Source organism: Sciurus vulgaris, assembly GCF_902686455.1.
Source record: "Sciurus vulgaris genome assembly, chromosome: 5".
Lineage (NCBI taxonomy): Eukaryota > Metazoa > Chordata > Mammalia > Rodentia > Sciuridae > Sciurus > Sciurus vulgaris.
This window is the reverse complement of record NC_136465.1, coordinates 137,394,089-137,414,931: the sequence shown is the minus strand read 5'-3', so window position 1 is coordinate 137,414,931 and position 20,843 is coordinate 137,394,089. Positions and strand designations below refer to the sequence as shown.

The 20,843-nt window shown below is 33.3% G+C and overlaps 1 protein-coding gene across 4 annotated transcripts in view; it reads left to right on the top strand.

The window, feature by feature from the left end:
* Positions 1 to 20,521, top strand: part of NAP1L1 (nucleosome assembly protein 1 like 1) — a 32,110-nt gene extending 11,589 nt beyond the window's left edge. Inside the window, exons 3-16 of one of the 4 annotated variants that reach the window (XM_079139188.1) lie at positions 3,374 to 3,459; positions 5,044 to 5,146; positions 10,550 to 10,691; positions 10,956 to 11,036; positions 11,762 to 11,890; positions 12,830 to 12,901; positions 13,610 to 13,749; positions 14,562 to 14,707; positions 14,802 to 14,821; positions 17,139 to 17,261; positions 18,061 to 18,090; positions 18,607 to 18,657; positions 19,661 to 19,732; positions 20,391 to 20,521. In XM_079139188.1, the coding sequence (XP_078995314.1) occupies positions 3,374 to 3,459; positions 5,044 to 5,146; positions 10,550 to 10,691; positions 10,956 to 11,036; positions 11,762 to 11,890; positions 12,830 to 12,901; positions 13,610 to 13,749; positions 14,562 to 14,707; positions 14,802 to 14,821; positions 17,139 to 17,261; positions 18,061 to 18,090; positions 18,607 to 18,657; positions 19,661 to 19,696 (1,159 nt within the window). In that variant the 3' untranslated portion in view covers positions 19,697 to 19,732; positions 20,391 to 20,521. Of the gene's footprint in view, positions 1 to 3,373; positions 3,460 to 5,043; positions 5,147 to 10,549; positions 10,692 to 10,955; positions 11,037 to 11,761; positions 11,891 to 12,829; positions 12,902 to 13,609; positions 13,750 to 14,561; positions 14,708 to 14,801; positions 14,822 to 17,138; positions 17,262 to 18,060; positions 18,091 to 18,317; positions 18,414 to 18,606; positions 18,658 to 19,660 lie in introns of those variants that run through there. The other 3 variants (XM_079139187.1, XM_079139189.1, XM_079139190.1) reach the window with 3 other exon arrangements.
* The last annotated feature ends 322 nt before the right edge of the window (positions 20,522 to 20,843 follow it).

Sequence of the window (20,843 nt, the reverse complement as noted above, 5' to 3'; positions counted from 1 at the left end):
ATTTGAAGGCAGTACTTCATTGGCACTTTGTTTCCAGTGTCGCTGTGTTGAAGGTTAAAGTCAATTCTTGATCATTTCCATGTGGTAGATTTTTAAAATAATATTTCCGAAACCTATTATGGCTTTGGAGTTTTGAAATTTTTCCTGTTGTTTTGCCTATCTTCTCTCTTTTGTTAGACATTCAGTGATAGACCCTTTCAGTCTAGCAATTCAGTAGCTTTAGTTCTAAGAAATATTCTTGATCTTTTTTTTTTTTGGCTTGTTTCTGTTTTCTCCTTCAAGTCCTGGTAGATGTCATATGTTGAATTGGTCTTTTAATTACCTCTCGTTTTATTTTTCATCTTAGTCTCTTTGTTATTTCTGGGCAGAACTGAAGAAACCTTGTTTTTCCAGTTTTAGATTTTTAATCTATTGTATTTAGTTTCTAAGGCCTTATTTGCTTTTTGTTCTTCTTTTTTTTTTTTTTTTTTTTTTTTTTTTTCAAATCATCCTGTTCCATTTCATTGATGGTTGTATCTTTTCTCTGGCTGTTTCTTTCGCCTATGTAATCAATTTGCTCTTTAATTTTCTTTCACCCATTTGTTTTAGTCATAATAATGCAAAAGGTTTTCCTTAGATATGAGTTAGTATTTGGTCATTTGCTCATTAAGATTGACATTAAGTTGAGGGATTGGGGGAGGGGCAGTGGAGGGACTTTTAAAATAAAAGTTGATTATAAAATTTGAGGGTTGGATGGGGGCCTTGTCGATTTGGAATTTTAGTGTTGGGTCATTAGAAATGGGTACTTGTTTTGAGAAGCCCCAATTTCAGAACCTCCCCCCACCCCATCAGTAGTAATTTCTCTGTCCCTAGTGTCTGGGGATAGGCCTGGCTTCCATTCTGTTATAGTCACAACCAGTCATGTAACTTAGGTATTCTGTGTCTCCCAGTCTCAGTTTAGTTTTATTTCAAAAGGTGGAACTTTTATATTTCTACTAGGGTTGGGTAGAATATCTAAGGGTTAAGCTGCTTAAAAGTTTTTGCCTAATTCCCTGTTTTAGCCATCTTCAACTTTAAGCCCTAGTTACAGGAGTGTACTGGATGCTACCAGTTCTTATTTTTTTTGAAAACTCTGTATGTGGGTCATTCTTAGCTTTTTTACTGTTGAGATTTTTGTTCTCAAGTGAAATTGATTATTGTCTGTTTTCTAGCTTCCAAACTTTTGCTGCTATTGTCTTGTCTTTCTGTCTGTTAAAACCCCTTATCATAATTCTAGTGGATATTTTGGAGAATTCAGATGAATTTGTGCAATCTGCCTTCTTAACCTGGGAGCCCTCAGTTTGTAAACTTTTAGAAAAATAATAAATTGTTTATGACAAGCTTGATTTCTTCCTCCCCTATTCTTTAATTTTGGATACCTGTAAGCCTTCAGTGAATGATGAGAGGGCATTTTTGTTCTTTAAACTAAGAGTCAGTGAACTTTTCTATGTAAAGGAACCAAAAGAAAATATTTTTAGGCATTTTGGGGCCATGTGGTTTCTCATAAATACCCAACTCTTGTGATGTAGTGTGGAAGTGACCATGTATGATACATCAATGAATTAGTTTGTGTTTCAATAAAAATTTCATTTGTTAAAATAGTAGTGGGAGAGCCAGGCTTGATAGTTGGCTCATGCTTGTAATCTCAGCAACTTGGGAAGCTGAGGCAGGAGGATCACAGGTTCTAGGCTAGTCTTAGCAACTTAGAAAGACCCTATCAAAAAAAATCACAAAAGACTGGGGAGATAGCTTTGTGGTAAAGTATCCCTGGGTTCAGTCGCTAGCACACACCCCACCCACCTACCCAGATAAAAGTGGGCTAAATTTGGGCATATGACATAGTTTGTGGACAACTGTTTTGTTGTTGTTTTTGTTGTGCTGGGGATTAAACCCAGGGCGTTATGCATGTAAGGCAAGCACTCTACCAACTGAGCTATACCCCCAGCCGTGGAAAACTGTTTTTAAAACCTTAAGATGTGGATGTTCAGTAGATAATTGAAGATATATGGCTGCTGTGTGTTATCTTTAGCTTAGCCTGTGACCCTAAACTCAAGCAAGCATACACTTAGTTTATACATCAAGACTATTTCTGCAATGTTTTACTTTATACTAAGTATAAACCTGGCACTTTATACTAAGTAAAACTGTGTGTAAATCATCATTTCTGAGAACTGAATTCCTTTCTTTAGTTGACAAGGACCTAAATTTTGTTAGCTCAGTACCTTTCTGTACTTGTGCCTATAGGAGACTTAGTATTTATTCATGTATGAAAATTAATTTTTAAAATGCTGTTTAGACATGAAGCAACTAAATCTTTAATCCAAATGTTAAAATTCAAACTCAGAAAGACTTGTATGATGACCCTGTTACATTGACAATAGGTACCTTTATCCCCTTTTTTAATGCTAGATTTAATCTCATGTTCAGAAACTAGATTTTTGGTGATCTTCAAGACAAAAAAAGAAGGATGCTATCTTCTTACTTTCTACCTTCTCTCCTAATGGGATCCTCCTGATTTTACTCTACGCAAGAAGTAGACTTAGAAATCTTAACAGTTCTCCATCTCTACTGTGAAGTAAAGAAAAAGGAAAAGTTCAGAGATGGTGACTACAGGCTGGTATGGTTACTCCACCAGCCATCAGGGACCCAGGTCCTTCTGTTTTTCCCAACTCCTTTATACTTACCTTAGTGGCTTTTACGTTTTCTAGGTGTTCATCATCCTGTGTGGCTGCTGGAGATGTAGCAATCAATCCATATTCTAGGGGGAAAGAAAGAAGGGAGTGAGATCAAAAAAAGGCTTCCTAGCTATCTGCCATTCTCTAAGGATTCTTCCTCAGTTCTACTGTGTCTGCTTTTTTATCTCACTGCTAAAACATAGTTATATTGCCACATCTACAAAGTAGTCTAGAAAATGGTAGACTTTTACCGTAGTGTTTTGCTATCCTATATAAAATGAAGATACTCATACCAAGAAGGAAGAATGAACTCAGTGGATGATGTTAGGTCAAAAGGATTTGCCACCTGAAATCACATTTCCCCAAAATTGACCAGACAACATTTATAAAGATGAAAGTATAAACTTTGTAATTAGAAGACAGCTACGCTCACCACTATACCACCAACACTCTTCCCTAAACTTTATAATTGGTTAGATGCTTTTAAATAAAAGTTAATGTACTTCCAGTTAGTACTTAGGTATGAAGTTAGGAAACTGAATTACCTTTTGAATTTCCTATCATCTTTGAAAGAAAGCATATTGATTTAGAAAATGAATTTAAGTTTTTCTATAATTTCTTTTTTTTTTTTTTTTGTAATTGGTACCTTTGAACCATGGTGTGATACTATGATATTGTAGCAAAGAACAGTCTGAACTTGATCAAGATTTGGATGATGTTGAAGAAGTAGAAGAAGAAGAAACTGGTGAAGAAACAAAAATTAAAGGTATTATTTTAAATTACTTCAGGAGCCAGTGGTTGCTGGCAGTGGTCTTCTAGAGGAGAGTAATAAGTAAAGGAAATTCCTTTTTTTAAAAAAAATTTTTTTCGGACCCAATTGTCCTTTGCCCACAAATCCATACTGCTAGCTCAGTAACTTATGTTTGAGAGAGAGAGAGAGAGAGAATGAATGTGTGTGTGTGTATGTGTGTGAAAGAGAGGAAGGGAGGATGAGAGGGGAAACAAAGGAGTTAGTAAGGAATAATGTAATGACTCATCAAAAGTCACAGATCAAATCCTTTACTGCTTGGATAACACATGGCATGGCTGTATCAAAGAGCTATGTGAGTTTTATCTGAATTTAGAAATATTCTAGTTGGTGGGGTTGAGGGTTATTTTTGTTAGTGCTTCTGAACAGTATGTTTAGAGTTTAATATATAGAAAACATGCATACATATGTCTTTCTAAAACTCCATTCTTCCAAACAAGAAGTCTTATTAACTATAGACAAAAATCATTCAAAATTTACCTTAGCAGATAATTTTAAAAGGAGTGGTAGTAGGGAATTGTACTATTCAGGTATACCCTGTGTATCTGGGCCAAGAATATTGAAGCACCAGCTGACTCATATTTTCATTTTTAAACCAGAGATGGGAAGTAAATTGTGAGAGGATTCCAGAACTCATAGCTCTCATCTTACAATGTGTTCTTAAACAGATATGAGACCGTATCCTTAGTGGACATTTTTGATATTTCTAAAGTGCCTTTAGTTACTACAGCTGTATGTCATCCAGGGATTGAATTAATATCAGAAGTAATTGACCTTCAGGAACATAACTGGGAAAAATTATTGTGGGTTTTTTTTGTTTGTTTTTGTTTTTCGGAGCTGGGGTTTGAACCCAGGGCCTTGTGCTTGCAAGGCAAGCACTCTACTAACTGAGCTACATCCCCAGCCCAATTATTGGCAATTTTGTGTAATACTGTATTGATGAAGAAGAGAGATAGCAACATTATTTGTTTTGCATAAATCTAGCTTAGATTTGGATTGAGTATAATTTTTAAAACGTTAATAATCAAATTTTGTTTGTCTTCAGTTATAGCCTTTGATCGTCTTAACTATTAATTTAATTTGTATACACATAAGTATACGCAAAGATCAAACATGAACGTTCAGGTCATTACTCCATCTTTATCCTAGGCTGTCACTGTATTTGCAGTTTTCTGATGTGTTGTGTCAAGGACTGTCAAGAGTATTAGATAGGCATCTGGATGAAGCTTTGAGCTTCCCAAAGTACAAGGTGGGTGAAACAAGGTACTAGGAAGAGTAGGAAGAGAGAAAGGATATTTATTGTTCATAGTAGTTGTAGCAATGACCTTAAGAAATGTAGAGATCATTAGGAATCTGAGTTTTCCTGAACATTGGGTTTTCCTACAGTGTGTTTTCTTTAGCTTACCCTGCCCATTTCTTCTCATTACACAAGCATTTTATGGGCCAATTAGGAAAACTTCATGATTGGACTGTCCTGTTAAAAAAGCATAATACATTTTCATAAAAGCCTTCTTTCAATGCCCCCCCCCCTTTTTTTTAAAGCGCGTCAGCTGACTGTTCAGATGATGCAAAATCCTCAGATTCTTGCAGCTCTTCAAGAAAGACTTGATGGTCTGGTAGAAACACCAACAGGATACATTGAAAGGTACAAGTTCATTTTCATCCTCCTTATTTTTCTGTAATCAGCATTGCAGGTATATCTGTTTTTTAAACCATCTAAGATTTATGTATGTAATAGTGGAAACCTAATGTCTGTTGGTACCTCCTGTAGGATTATTGGAAGTTTTAGAACCACCTATTTAGAGTTTATCTTTTAAAGTTTGTTTTAGTTTAAGTTCACAGGAGGTATATTGATCTTAACCATTTCTGAGATGTGTTAGAGGTTTGTTAGAAATGCATAGAATAGATTGATTTCTTGTATTTCATTAGTAACATAATTAATAATATCCTGGATATCTCATTAAACTTATAACTCAGCTTTACGATTTTAAGATCCAGTTAGATTGAATGTCTGTATGTATTACTACTAACTTCTAAATGTTTGGTTCTCCGTGGTATGTGTCCACTGTTTTTGTTCATTTGGTTTTTTCCCAAACCTTTTCCTTCAAAGGACTCCTATCTTCATCAACAGATTCTATTGTGACAGACATCCTGTACATCTCCTCTTAAGAAATAGTGTGTATTTTCTTTGGGATGTGTACATTAATAGTGGGATCATTAGTTATGTAGGGGATGCAAACTTTTGGTATTTCTAACATGATTTCCAGAAATACTGTGTCCCATGCACAAAGATTTCTTTGTCTTTCTGTCTGTGCCAATAGTTGGCATCGTCCAGATTTATAGGGCTTTTTATTTTTAAACCAAGTTAAGAGGTATGGGCTCATTTTATTTTCTGATTCCTAATGAATTTCAAGCTTCTTTTTAAGATTGTGAGACTTGGGTTGCCCATTTGCACATTTTGTCCATTTTTCTATTGGGGTTACTGTCTTCCATGTTTTGTAGACGTCCTTTTGTATTTTAGATGTTACTACTCCCATCTCAATTTTAGAAAATGTAAATAATATTTGTGTAATTTCTATTAACTTTTATCTTTGGAGTCCTCCATTAAACAGAAATCCTTAGTTCTTATATTAGCAATGTCCCCCGCACCTTGGCTTATGTTTTTGAAATGTTTAGAAGTTCTTTGTAGTTCCATCTACATTTCCTATTCACTAATAGTTTTGCCTTGACATTTAGGTCTATTATCTCTCTAGAAGCCACCTTTGTATTTGGTGCCAGTAAACATTTGTGCTCACCCACCCATTTTTAGTGGGCTAGTTTTTAGAACACTAAAATCTATAAACAGTCCATTCTTTCCCTCACTTTGTGTACCCATCCATCTTTATTGCTTTTGAAGTTCTTATAAACACTTGCATTTGTCTTTGAGCAGCACTTCCCTTTCATTGGTCTTTTTGTCTTTTGTTATTGTCATACTTTTATAGTTATGTCTTAATATCTAGTAGAACAAGTTGCTTCCTTTAACATTCTCCTACCCCAAGAGACAATATTCCACACTCTTGTTTCATGAGCCTTTTTGTCTATTCTTTTGTCATTTTCATACTTCATTACTCTGACTTCCTGTCTGGCAAGGCAAGTTGCTTCTTTAATCTTCCTCCATCCCCAAACAGAATCATAAGATTGGCCTAATAACACCACATGTTTGACAGTAAAGTTTATGAGAGTTCTCAAAATTTTAAAAATTTATTGAAACCCTAAAATGTTGATAAGAATGACACCAAGTTTATAGATTAATAAGAGAAGTGTATCTTTAATATTGCATATTCATATAATTGTATTTGTATCGTGTTCTAGGTCTTGTCATAGTTTCACAATAGCGTTTTCATTGCAGACATTTTGTGTATTTTAAATGTGTTGCTGCCTTGAATTTTATTGTATTGTAGTTTTGGTTGACTGTTCCTGATACACAGTGGCATGCTATTGATTTTTTTTTTTAAACTTTGATCTTACATCCAGTAACTTTACTGAATTTGCTGTAGTGATTGTTACCCCACCAGATTTGGCAGAAGAGCTTATCTGCAAATAATGGCAGTTTTAGCTCTAAATCTTCGACATTGGACCACACTGTATTCATCTATCCTTATAACAATGGCCAAAACTTAGTACTATGTTAAACATTAGGCTTACGTATTGGGAATGAATATAAAAACTCTCCATAACTCTCCATTATATTCATCCTCCCCCCCATTTTTTCCCTTTTAAATTCATCACTGGTAATTGAAGCCAGGGCCCATGAACATGCTAGATAGGCACGCTACTTCTGTGCTACATCTCCACTCTTCAATACCTATCTTTTTATTCCAGCCTTTTCTGTTATTCAAATGATCTTTTGAACTTTTCCCTTGAATCTGTTAAGTAAAATGTTTGTTTTGGCAGTACATATTTTGGATATCAAACGAGCCTGTCTTCCTGGAGTAAACTTAATTATCATGTGTTACATTGCTGAATAGTTAATAATTTTGTTTTTATTCTTTAGTGAAATAAGCTTGTGTGCATGTGTATGCATGTGTGCATGAATGTGTATTTGTGTGTCCACAAGAAACTTTCACAAGTGTTAATATTTAACAGGTTTTGGAGTCAAGACTTCATTTGCCTAATGAATGAATGTAGCTGCAATTACTTTCTTCTGTTTTTTGGCAACAACTTAGTGAAACAGGAATTCATTCTTCCTTGAATATTTGATAGAACTCTTCTAAATTGCACTTGAGCTTTTGGAGTTGGGGGATTAGACCTCCTGGGAAGTTTTGGGCCACCATTTTCTTTTAACATTTTAGTTGGTTTATTCAAGTTCTCTTTTGTGTCATTTTTGGAGTTTTATCTTGTAAATGAGTATGTATTTTATCTGGGTTTTAAATTAATAAGTGTATAGTTTATGATATATTTTGATAGCTATGATTAGGTTATTTGTTTTTTTTTTCTCCCTCTCAATAATAAGATGCCTATCCCAGCTTTCTTTTCTTTTCTTTTTTTTTTTTTTTTTTTAAAGAAACTAACATTTCTTTTTCTATCCTGCCTTCTTGTATGAATATTTGCCTTCTTAGTAAGGTCAACTTCATCATGCTTCTTGCAGGTTATATCATCTTTGAAGTTACCACTGACATCTCTCCCTATTTTTTAATTTACTGTACTTTTTTCTTTTTAGCATCTTCTTATACTTTTCATTGGATATATTAGGCTGTCTTCTGCTAGTTTTAAACTTAATACATTCTATTTTAAGTTATCATAATGTCTCGTAACTTAATACCTAGGCTCATACACCCTTGTTGGTTTGTTAAATGTCTAATATCAGTACTGTTTGTAATTTTATTTTCTCTGGTTATTATTTTTTTTTCCAACCAACTGTAAAATTTAAGCTGGTTGACCACCTGAATCTCATATTTATATGGAATTACTTATGTTTTTGTTTTATTTCTCAAGAATTGCCTTTAATGAATATATGTGGCATACCTCCTTAAGCCTGATGTTCCTGATATAATTTTTATTTTGCTTTCATATATGTTTTAACAATTTGGCCATAAATTTTGGATTGAAAGTTATTAACATTTTTTTAAATTGCGGTTCATTTTTTTTCTCATACATAGTGTTTCTTATGAAACTTAGCAGTATTAGTCTGACTCCTTTTCTTTTGGTGTATTTGCTTTTTCTGTTGAACACCTTTAGAATTTTCTTGTATCTTTAATAGTAATACATATCACTAATGAGTAAGAATTTTCTCAAGAAAAGGGAAATTGTTATTTCTTCTAATATTTACCTCCTCTGTTATTGAGATGTTGGTACTTTTTTGTCATCCATAACTCAAGAGCCTTTTAATTTTCTTATGCTGCCTTCTGGAGGAACTTTTCAACCTCATGGACTTCAGTTGAATCTATCTTGTTTATCTTATTTATTGGTTATTTTTCTTATGGTATTTTTATACTTAATATTCCCAGTCACTTTGATTTCTTGATCTTGTTTCGTATTGTTAATATCTTTCTCATCTCTAAATATATTTCCATTTTTGTTTAAATTCTTGATAACTGTTCAGATCTTTAGAATAGAATAGAAATTCTATTACTCATGTATAGTTATTTTAACTTTTGGGCTCAGGCACCTTGTGTATGTTAGTTACTCTAATAAATAAGCATTGGGGTCAGAAGTAGTCTATGACAGTCTCTTAGAGTTTAAAGAGAGAGGAGATAACTTGAGTGTACTTAGAGCCCGAGACTCAAAGTTGACTGACAATTCCAGGCAATTATTCTGGTTTGCTTTGGGGAGAAGCAGTCTCCTTTGGGTCTGATCTATTATACCTACGTTAGATGGGTAGAGGAGTGAGGTAGTCTGACTTTGACTATATTATCCTAGGATGCTCTGACATTGGGCTCCTTTGAAGATAGGCTGAGATTGTTTCAAGGCAAGAGAAGAAACTTTAAAACATTTCTTGCAAAAATGATTTCTTCTAACCTGTCTTCACTGCTACCTACTCTAGCCATCCCTTCCCAGATTGAGGACCACCTTACCATTCTATGCCAGTTAGATAGCCTTTGATCTTACTCAAAAGTTATTTATAGGGGGTGTGTGTGTGTGTGTGTATGTATGTGCCTGTGTGCATGGGCACCTGTAATAGTTGTTTTCTTGGTGGTGGTAAAGTTTCTAGAGGCAATTTTGGGGTAGGAGAGAAAGCTTAGAAGTTCGTGGTAGTTTGCCATATCGACAAAATATTGTTTATAACTTTTAATTATAAAATAGAAAGTTTATCTTTCAGTATTTTTTTTTTTTTTTTTCTAATAATCTTAACTAAAGACTAGTGGGTTGAGTAAGAGAACTGTTTGATTTACAAAAATTTGTGGTTGAAAATTTTAACCTGGATTCTGGACCTGTTACATAGATTCCGTGAAAGTAGGTAAATTTTGAGTGAACATTTTTTGGGGTGGTAGGGGGGTTCATAAATTTAATCATTTTTAAAGAACTCATATCTAACTATAACTTTAAAAAATCAGTGCCCCATGGTATATTGTGTGATATATGAATCATTTCTCAGTAAATCTGTTAAAAGTTTATTCCCTCTCTTAATAATACTATATTCTTATTTAATGTAGATCCAAATTAAATAGGGACTAAAATAGAAAGTAATAGTATATCTATCCTTTTCTTCAAAATAAATATTCTCCACTGCTTTCCCCAATTAGTACAGGTGAAACAGATGTGAGAAAAAGAAATATTCAAGTAATCATTGTTATTCATTTGAGATGCCATCAATGACAAGTCCAGCATTGAACTTGATTACAATTAAAGAGGTTAAGTTGACAATATGATTTCTATTACCAATATATTTTACTTGGTTTTGTGTAGTCAAGGATCAATATATCTGTTTTGAAATTTAATTAATTTTAATACACCTTTTACGTCACATAGGAACTTACTCATTTACTTCTTTGCTTCAGTTTCAACCTGATTAAAGAAGTGTGATTTGTGTGTTACTATGATGCTGTGTAACTGGTTTCTAACCTTTCAGCTTGCCTAGGGTAGTTAAAAGACGAGTGAATGCTCTCAAAAACCTTCAAGTTAAATGTGCACAGATAGAAGCCAAATTCTATGAGGAAGTTCATGATCTTGAAAGAAAGTATGCTGTTCTCTATCAGCCTCTATTTGATAAGGTAATAACTCTTTACTATTTTATTTAAAATTTTATACTACACCCTTTGGAAATAGAAACACTCTCAGGGGTGTGATTTAGTCTTTGTACAGCTTACTAAAATGCATATTAGAGGTACTTGGGGGAAACCATCATAGTAACAGTTAAGATTGTGGTGTATTTGTTAATTAAATCTATAAGAATCCTAAGAGAAACAACTATTTTTGAGCTTGGATGCCAGTATTTTTATGAAAGCTTCTTTTTTTTTTTTTTTTTTTTAAATTAGCGATTTGAGATCATTAATGCAATTTATGAACCTACAGAAGAAGAATGTGAATGGAAACCAGATGAAGAAGAGGAAATTTCGGTTAGTACCAGCTTTCTTTTAGTGTATTTTTACAGTTGTCAGAAGTATTAGAATTGTTAGGAAATGGTTTCTTTTATAAAATGGATAGTATAGATGAGCCACTTCAACCTGGCACCAACTGTACCCAATATCATTTTTTCCTTGTATACTTACAGTATTTCAAGCTTATAGATTCAGTGTGTTCTTTTGGACTTCATGATGACAGGCAAAAGACTCTAACCATTTTTGAATTGAAGCTTTTAAGTGACTTGCCTGCAACAGATAATGATAGAACTATGACACCAGTCTAGTGTTGTTTTGTCACCCTCCTCCTCTCTAGCCTTGCTATTTTAATGTTGATTGATAAAGAGAATATAATACCTTAAGAACATTTCAAGGTAAGGCATTGAACAAGTTATTATTTTGTTAGTTTTCCTGTTTATTGTGCTTAAAGTCTTTGTTTTTCATGAAGTTTTTCATTTTTTTTTTTCCTAAAATGGTTTTCCTGGTCCTAGTGGTTCTTCGGGGTGAGGTGTGGTAGCTGTTATTTTGTTGCAGTTAAGGTTTAGAATAGATAAACAGCAGTCTTTACACAATTAAACTAGAACTTCGTTGACTAAGTTAACTATGGGTGATGATAGATATGTTATTTCAGAACCTAGGCACTGTAAGTTAAGGGAATGTGTAAGAGCTTATCAAGAGTTCTAATATGGGTATTCAGTAATATATAATATCACTTAATTAAGGAGGAGCTGAAAGAAAAGGCCAAGATAGAAGATGAGAAAAAAGATGAAGAAAAAGAAGATCCTAAAGGAATTCCTGAATTTTGGTTGACTGTTTTTAAGAATGTTGACTTGCTCAGTGACATGGTTCAGGTAATTTTAATTTTAGTAAAAAAACCAGTTTATCTCAGGGTAAATCTTTGAATTTTATATTTCTGTGATGATTGTTCTCTTTGGTATTGATCGTTAAAGGTTTGCTTTTTTGAAGCAGCAATCATTTATAGAAGGAAAATTACAGTTTTGATGACTGTAATCAAATTAGAATTCATTTTCAAATATTAGATAATGAAGTGCTGGGGATCGAACCCAGGGCCTTGTTTTTGCAAGGCAAAAGCACTCTACCGAGTGAGCTATCTCCCCAGCCCATGTATCTTCTTATCTTTATATTGTTTAATTTTGAGGTAGCAAGTGGGAGGGAATCGTAATTGCAATTGTATTACTGTCAATTTTCAGTTTGAAATTAGAACTACTTCAAGGGAAATTTGCATTTTAAAAGAATACCGTAATGGTGTTTAACTCATTCATAATTGTCTTATTCTCTGAAAAACCAATACAGATAGTACTTTTTTGGGAAATATTGCCTCAAGCATTTATTTGGACCTCTACCATCTGTATTGTAGCACTTGTTGCCATGTCTTATGGTTGTTGGAAGTCACATGAAGAAACATGGTCTCAATATAATGACAGTTTATTATATTTCTACTTCAGCAAAATAGAAAAGGAAGAAGCAGCTAGAAGAGGAAGCAGTTACAATCAGGAAACATTCTTAAAGCAGACATGCCTTTAGATTTGGTTTTGTTTTTTTTAGACTGACAGCTTGTAGGATGATTTGTCTGTTTAGTTACTTTCTGTAGAACTATAGTATAAAGTAGCTTCAGTATAGGCCATAATCTGGAGAGTCCTGAGGTTTATGATTGTTAGGTAAAATGTTGTTGTGAAAGATAGTACATCTTAGCTCTGCTTCATGTAGTAAACACAACACTGACCCTGAAATGCCATCTTTCTCATTCTTATTATTATTTTAATTTGAAGGAACATGATGAACCTATTCTGAAGCACTTGAAAGATATTAAAGTGAAATTCTCAGATGCTGGCCAACCTATGGTAAAAGAACTTTGAAATATTTACAATTTTGTAACAGATGCTAACAGGTAGATAAAAGAAAGTTTTTAAAAACAGATGCCATTCAAGAATTAGGGATGGAAGTGAGAAGGAACTGATAAGTTGTTACTCTTAATTGTAGTAAATATTTGGGTGTTGCCAATTTTTATGCTGTTGTTCTTTTCCATTCTGTGAACTGCCACTTGTTTTTAAAATACAATTAATGATCCTGGATTAAAGTGGATTAAAAAATAATAGCAAGGGAACATACTGTATTAAAAATCATGTGCATGAGAATTTCATAAAGTGAATGACACTTTGAGAAAAGGTTAGCTAACAACCTCTCCTAAAAATTATCAGTATTATGTCAACTTAAAACTACTGTAAGTATAGGCTGTAGATTTTTACAGTTGAGCTTTTTCTAGTGTCAAGTTCTAGTCTCATTTAAAAGCCTGCTGGAGGGGAGGTTAGAAAAAAGGGGGAATTGGTCAGTTTACTTAAGTGTACCTACCCTGTGATAGGTGTAAATTGAAACTATATTTTATTCGTGCCTCATTTTGCTTTTAACATAATTATGTTTCAGAATTAGGAAAACATTTAGAATTTTGTGTATGCTTATTAAAAACCATAGATTAAGCTATTTACTTATGCACTGAAATTCACAGTGTAAGAATTAAACTAATTTTTATGCTTTTTTTTTTTTTATTAAAGAGTTTTATCTTAGAATTTCACTTTGAACCCAATGAATATTTCACAAATGAAGTGTTGACAAAGACATATAGGATGAGGTCAGAACCAGATGATTCTGATCCCTTTTCTTTTGATGGACCAGAAATTATGGGCTGTACAGGGTAAGTTAATTTTCTACTTTCACAGTTTGTTTTAGCGGTTTTTTGCTGCTGTGACTCAAAGACCTGACAAGAACAACTTTAGAGGAGGAAAAGTTTATTTTAGGGCTCACGGTTTTAGAGGTCTCAGTCCCTAGAGTGTCATCTCTATTCCTTGGGGCTCAGAATGAGGTAAGGATTGCAGAGGTGGGAAGCAGCTCACATGATGATCAGGAAGGGGGGAGAGGGGGGGGGGAGGAGGGGGAGGGAGAGAGGGAGAGAGGGAGATAGTCCACTTGCCAGATACAAAATATATACCCCAAAGGCACAGCCTCAGGAACTCAGTGGACAGCCCTCCCCCCATCTCCAACCACACCAGTTAATCCTGTCAGGGGATTAATTCACTTAATGGGTTAAGGCTCTCATAATCCATTTCTCCTCTAAACCTTGCATTGTCTCGTGAGCTTTGGGGGAACACTTTACATCTAAACCATAACTGTTTTATCTCTTTGTTGTACTTACGATTTGTGATACTTGGTATTTCTATTGTGTGTGTTTGACAAATACATATGCATTGTTTATTGCCAGACATTTCAGTACAATGTTTTGTCCCATTTCCCTCCAATTTTCTTTGCCAGGAAAACACCACACTTTTATCTTTATTATACTGTTTTTGCTAATTATATTTGAACATTTTGTTTAGAAATAAAATGTTTCTCATGCTGCTACAGAAAGCATTTAAGCCAGTTATCCTCTCTAAAATTTGATATTACAATAGAACAATTCTAAAAATCTAGTAATTGAAATTGTGCTATTTTTCCCCTTTGTTTTGTTAGGTGCCAGATAGATTGGAAAAAAGGAAAGAATGTCACTTTGAAAACTATTAAGAAGAAGCAGAAACACAAGGGACGTGGGACAGTTCGTACTGTGACCAAAACAGTTTCCAATGATTCTTTCTTTAATTTTTTTGCCCCTCCTGAAGGTAAGTAGAGGTTAATTTTGGATGCTGGTGGCTATTTTATTGCAAAATTCTTTAGTGTCTTACTCATTTGCATTTCTTTTTCTCAAATTTTCAGTTCCTGACAGTGGAGATCTGGTAAGTTGAATTTTTATTGAGTTGCTTACTACATATACATATGAAAGTAAAGCAGTGGTCTTCAAAAGTGGAGAGTAGGACAATTGCTGCTAACATTTGTTTAGTTTATTTCTTTCAAGAATTACAAGTATTTCGATTAGGGATTTAATTTTTAAAAATCCAAATGAAAGTAGAATGTATTCTATTTAATTAAATTTCTCTAGCCACATACGGTTAGGACTTGTGTTTATTGTGCTAGTGGAAATACGATTCTATATTGTGACTATATGTGACCTGTGGCTAAGAACTGTGAAATGTTCCTGCCATACAGCATGATGTAATGAAAACCTCAAAGAAGTTTATACAGGCAGGGTAGGCCAGGTATATTTTGATTTGCTTTGTTTTTGACCATGTGTTTGAATTTTAATTAATTGAGATAGTTTTAAATAGTTTTATGTGTATAGGAAAGTAAAGATTATGTTAATTTGGATACTTTTGAATTCGAACACTTAGCTAAGGCATAAACCATGTTTGCAAATGGCAAAATTATTTGTCTGAAAAGAGTCTTAACTGTACTGCTAAAAACAATCTTTTATAGGACAAAGCATAAATATAAAGCAGTATGAATTTTTAAGTTTTTTCATCCATGTATATAGGGTAATAATATCTGTCTCATTCTATAGTACTTCCCATCCCCACCGCCCCACCCCTCCCCACATTCCTCTCTGTGCAGTTCAGAGTTCCTTCATTCTTCCCTACCCACCCGCCACTATGGATCAGCATCCACTTATCAGAGAAAATATTCCATCTTTCGTTTTTAGGGATTGGCTTATTCACTTAGCATGATATTCTCTAGTTCTATCCATTTACCTGCAAATGCCATAATTTCATTCTTTAAGACCAAGTAATATTCCATTGTATATATGTATTATATTTCTTTATCCATTTATCTGTTGAAGGGTATCTAGGTTGGTTCCATAGTTAAAGCTATTGTGAATAGAGCTGCTATAAACATTGATGTGGTTGCATCACTGTAGTATGTTCATTTTAAGTCCTTTGGGTATAAACTGAGGAATGAGATAACTGGGTCGAATGGTGGTTCCATTCCAAGTTTTCTTAGAATCTCCATACTGCTTTCCATATCTACAGTCCCACCAGCAATGTATGAGTGTACCTTTTTTCCCACATCCTTGCCAACACTTATTATTGCTTGTATTCTTGATAATTGCCATTCTGACTAGAGTGAGATGAACTTAGAGTAGTTTTGATTTGCATTTCTCTGATTGTAGTAGTGTGTGAATTTTAGTAAGGAGAACTGCTTAGGAGAATTAAGATAGAGCTTCACACTATTTTCATGTCAGTGGGTGAGTTGAAGTTTGTGTTCAAGTGCAGTTTTAGTATGTTACAAAATATTGATAGCAAAACCAGTCTTATAGTTAGGAAGCCTCCATTAGTGATCCTTCATAGTCTTCTTTCATTTCTGCCCCCACCCAGTACATTTTTGTTTAGGATGGGTTGTCTTGATGACTTAATAAACTTTCTTTGAAATTCATAGAATCTATACTCATTGGTAAGTATCTGAACCTAAATGAGATCTAAGAAAAATTTTCAATAATGCCAGCCATTTCTGTGCTGTATTTTGCCATTCAATAGAAATCCTAGATTAACTTGACGGTTGGTTTATTGTCTTTATTAAGTAAGACTCTGGCTCCTCATTTGCCATTAAGAAGACTTAAAACCGTCAGCTGCTTGGGTACTGTCTGTCCTTCAGGAAATGTTGAGTGCTGGTCTTTGATATCTTAATGTCCTTTTGTCATATACTTAATGTTGTTACTTAGGAAAGGCTGAAATGTTAGTTTTTCAGTAATACTTTCAAAGGAAAATTTAAAGTAAAAAAGCTTTTTTTTTTTTTTTTTTTTCATTTTATTGTTTCAAGCAGAAAAAAACTAATAACCAGTTTTAAATTCTATTTACCACAACTATTCTTAGCATGAACACTGTTTGCTAACTTATTTTTGTTGTTATTAAAATCCTTTAAACCTAGCACATATAGATAACTACTGATCTAAATACTCATAAGTTAATTTAAAATTTTAGATATTAAAGTATTTTTTTAAAAGTAGAAAATAAAGTTGAGGACATTTTTTAAAAAAATTGTGGTGCTCAGAATTGAACCTAGGACTTTATACATGCTGGGCAACTGCTTGCTATACCACTGAACTATATCTCCAGACTGAGGATTTCTTTATCATTTAAATTCTTGAATCTTAACATATGTCAAAGTAAGTTACAAACTTATTCTTAAATTTTGTGCTTTTATTTTCTTAAAAAAAAATAGGATGATGATGCTGAAGCTATTCTTGCTGCAGACTTTGAAATTGGTCACTTTTTACGGGAGCGTATAATCCCAAGATCAGTGTTATACTTCACTGGAGAAGCTATTGAAGATGATGATGATGATGTGAGTAGATTTGAGTCTGGCAGTGAAATAGTTTGGTGTGGGTATGAGAGTCAGAATTAGTAGGAAATTAGGTTTAATGTTTTAAAAAGAATATATAATAATTCAAAATTAGGCTAATTGCTGATTATCCTATAGATGTCTTTTCTTGAGTTTTTTTATTGTTGTTTTTTTGGTACCTGGGGATTTAACCCAGGGGCGCTCTACTTCTGAGCTACATCCCAGCCCTTTTTCTTTTATTATTTTTGAGTCAGGGTCTTGCTAAAATTGGCAGGTGGCCTCAAAATTGAGATCCTCTTGCCTCAGCCTCTCTTGAGTTTTAGAAACATTATGTTCTTGCCTCTCACAAAACATCTAGGACTTCTTTTTGTGTTTTAAGATAACATTTATTTAGGTGGTATAGAATTTTCCTCTAATAAAATATTATACAATGCTAACAGATAAAATTAGACTGCCCTTCAATGTTTTGGATAATTTTTTGCTAATAGGTTTTAGGGATTTTTTTTTATGCAATGAATTCCACACTTCAGTACAGGCTAGTAATTACAGTAATAATTGTCTGATCACATGTTATTCACATAATTGCATACTGTGGTCTTTATTTTAATTTTATTAGTTGTGAGGTTATAAATAGCACTGAACTAGTGATTTCCTGCAGCTAATATATGATTAGCTTAATTATTATTCACTGTAAGAGAAAGCTCTCTCCCTTTTAGATACTGGTGTATAAAATGATGGCTGTTACTGATGATATTCTCAAATGTTCTACTCGTTCACACTTAATCCTGTTTTCTCTTTTCAGTATGATGAAGAAGGTGAAGAAGCGGATGAGGTAATGTTTACCAAATGAGCAAACAATTCTCTGTATTTAAGACATTGAGAAGCAAATTGAGTGACTTATGTATTTCTTTGCTATAATCATTATGTGATTTGGGATACATTTTGGAAAATATGATTTTAGAATTCTACAGCCAAACAATGTATGTATAAGGTTTCAATAAATAAATTGTAAAACTCAGCAACATTTTTTTTATTTCAAATAATTTTGTTCTGCTGCAGGGTTATCAGCTCTTTGAAGAAGTCAAAAGCTGCAGTAAACTTTTTCAACGTTGGCTGCAGTAAATCTTTTCAATAAAAGCTGTCTGGATGTCTCGAGTTGTGTTGGGAAATTTTTCATAATAGAAGCTTTCAAATTAAATTGTATTATCACCAAACTCTGTAATCATGAAAATCTGTTGACCCATAGAGTAACTTGTATTAAATTTTGTATTAAAATTTCCCTACATTATGAGCCAATTTTTTCCTACTATGTACCTACTTCATGGATGCATTTTGAACTTTAATATAGGAAGGGGAAGAAGAAGGAGATGAGGAAAATGATCCAGACTATGACTCCAAGGTGAGCAAACTTAGTGCTATTTTCTATTTAATTTGTGGCAGGTTAATGTAAGAATATAAAGTTTAATTTTCTCCATTACAGTCACTAATATACAACCCATTGTCTGTGTAACTTTTATTTTTCCTTTTTTCCAGTCCCCACTGTCATTTCATACAGTACACATAACTTCAGTGCACCTTTCCCTAAGAAACATTGTTTTTGGTTCTTGGTATTTTTTTTATACTTTTCTGCTACATAAACCCTAAAATTTTATTTTAATTAAGACACATTATTTTGGGATTTTATTTATTTTTCAGTTTTTAGTGTTAAATTTATTGTTTTTATATTGTTTCCCCTCCAAAGAAAATCTTATAAACAAAGGTCAATTTTAAGAGATCTGAGTATAAGAGTGCTTGGATATTGGGGGCCAGTGCTGTTTGTTAGATTCTTCCAACCACCACTATTCTTAGTACCTGAGAATTCCAGTCTGTAATTCCTGGGAATTTAATTTGTCATAACCCACAAAATACATAGTAAATTACCAGAGCTTATTTGAAATACAGGATTTGTCTTTAGTTTGTTCATTTGCTTGATGCTATAAGGTATCCCCAGGGCACTTTAACATAAACAACCAAGAGGCTAATTTAAAATCAAGTTAAATAGTCTGATAGGTATGAATGAATCTTAATGTGTAAATATGAATGGAATTAGTATCCTTGAACATAAAAAGGTAAAAGTAATTGGTAATATGACTAACAAATTGGTTATATTTTCAAGATTATTAGTGTGTCCTGTTGAGTTAATTCTGCAGTGTAAAATTAGGACTTTATTTTAGTATTTCAGCGATTTACTAATATTTGAAAATATAACTTTCCATAGTTGTTCTATACCTTTTTTTTTTTTTTTTAAACTGGCAAATTTTTGACAAAAGCGAGATGCTGTGATAATTCAGGTGGTTAATTACTATTTAAAAATACATAAAAGCAGGTAGAAGATAGATTGACTTGTTGTTTTCCTTTAACAGAAGGATCAAAACCCAGCAGAGTGCAAGCAGCAGTGAAGCAGGATGTATGTGGCCTTGAGGATAACCTGCACTGTAATAGCCTATACACAACTATTATTTACTTACGCCTTATGTTTTTGTATTTTCTTGGTAGACTCAGTAATTTTTTTTAAAGGAAAGGAATTGATATTTTAAAGACAAATTTGTTCTACCTAGCATTTTAACTATAGTTTTTCTGTCATATCTGTTGAATGCACAAATTCCCTCACGCATGTTCATTCATTGCTGCAGTTTGGTTCTTCTGGAATATTTGCATCATGTAGCTATTAGAGTACAATTATAAAAATTAACAACTGTTAATCTAAACTAAATGTTTTTTGTTTGCTAATTTTTTTTCCTGAAGAACCAAAGTAGTTTTCAGCTGGTAGTAGAGTGAGTTAAGTCTGCTTGCATAGTTGTGCTTTTCATTTATTTGTTACAGAAATGCAGTGAATTTTTACTAATATAACTCATCATTTGAGGGGAAAAAAATCCCCATAACAAACATGGTTAAGAATTTCCAGTAAGACCAACGTGATAACTCTTAGGATTATTAATGGAATATAGTTAATTATAAGGAAGCCTAACTCATAATATGGTTATTGGTTACCACAGGGAGGTGAATAAAACAATTTTCAGAAGGTTATTAACCTGATAAAAGTGTACTTGTAAATTTAACCTCCATTAACTAAGCATCTTTTCTTTGTGGTAGGGTCTACCTTCTGCTTTCCTGGAAAGGATGAATTTACATCATTTGCCGAGCCTATTTCAAGTTTTTGTTGTTTGTTTGTTTGCTTGTTTTTGTTTTTGCAGCCTAAAATAAAAATGTCAAATATAATTTTAGTTCTCACAAGATAATGTCTTAATTTTGTACTAATTCAGGTTAGATCCAGAGGCTTAGCTTGAATTAAGGGTTTACCTACCGTATTATTGAAGGAAAGGATGCCAACGTTGGAAAAGGTAGTAAGCAAGTGTGTGTATTGGGGGTGGGGGGCCAAATTCTTAAATGATGTGATATAGTTTTAAAAAGCAAAAAAGTTAAATTTCATTTCCTTGGATTAGAACCAAAGCCCTAAGCCAATATGGTTTATTCTAATTCTTACTGCTTAAGTCTTTTATTTACCCATGCTTCTGTTTACTTCTAAGATGGGTAGTACTGTTTACT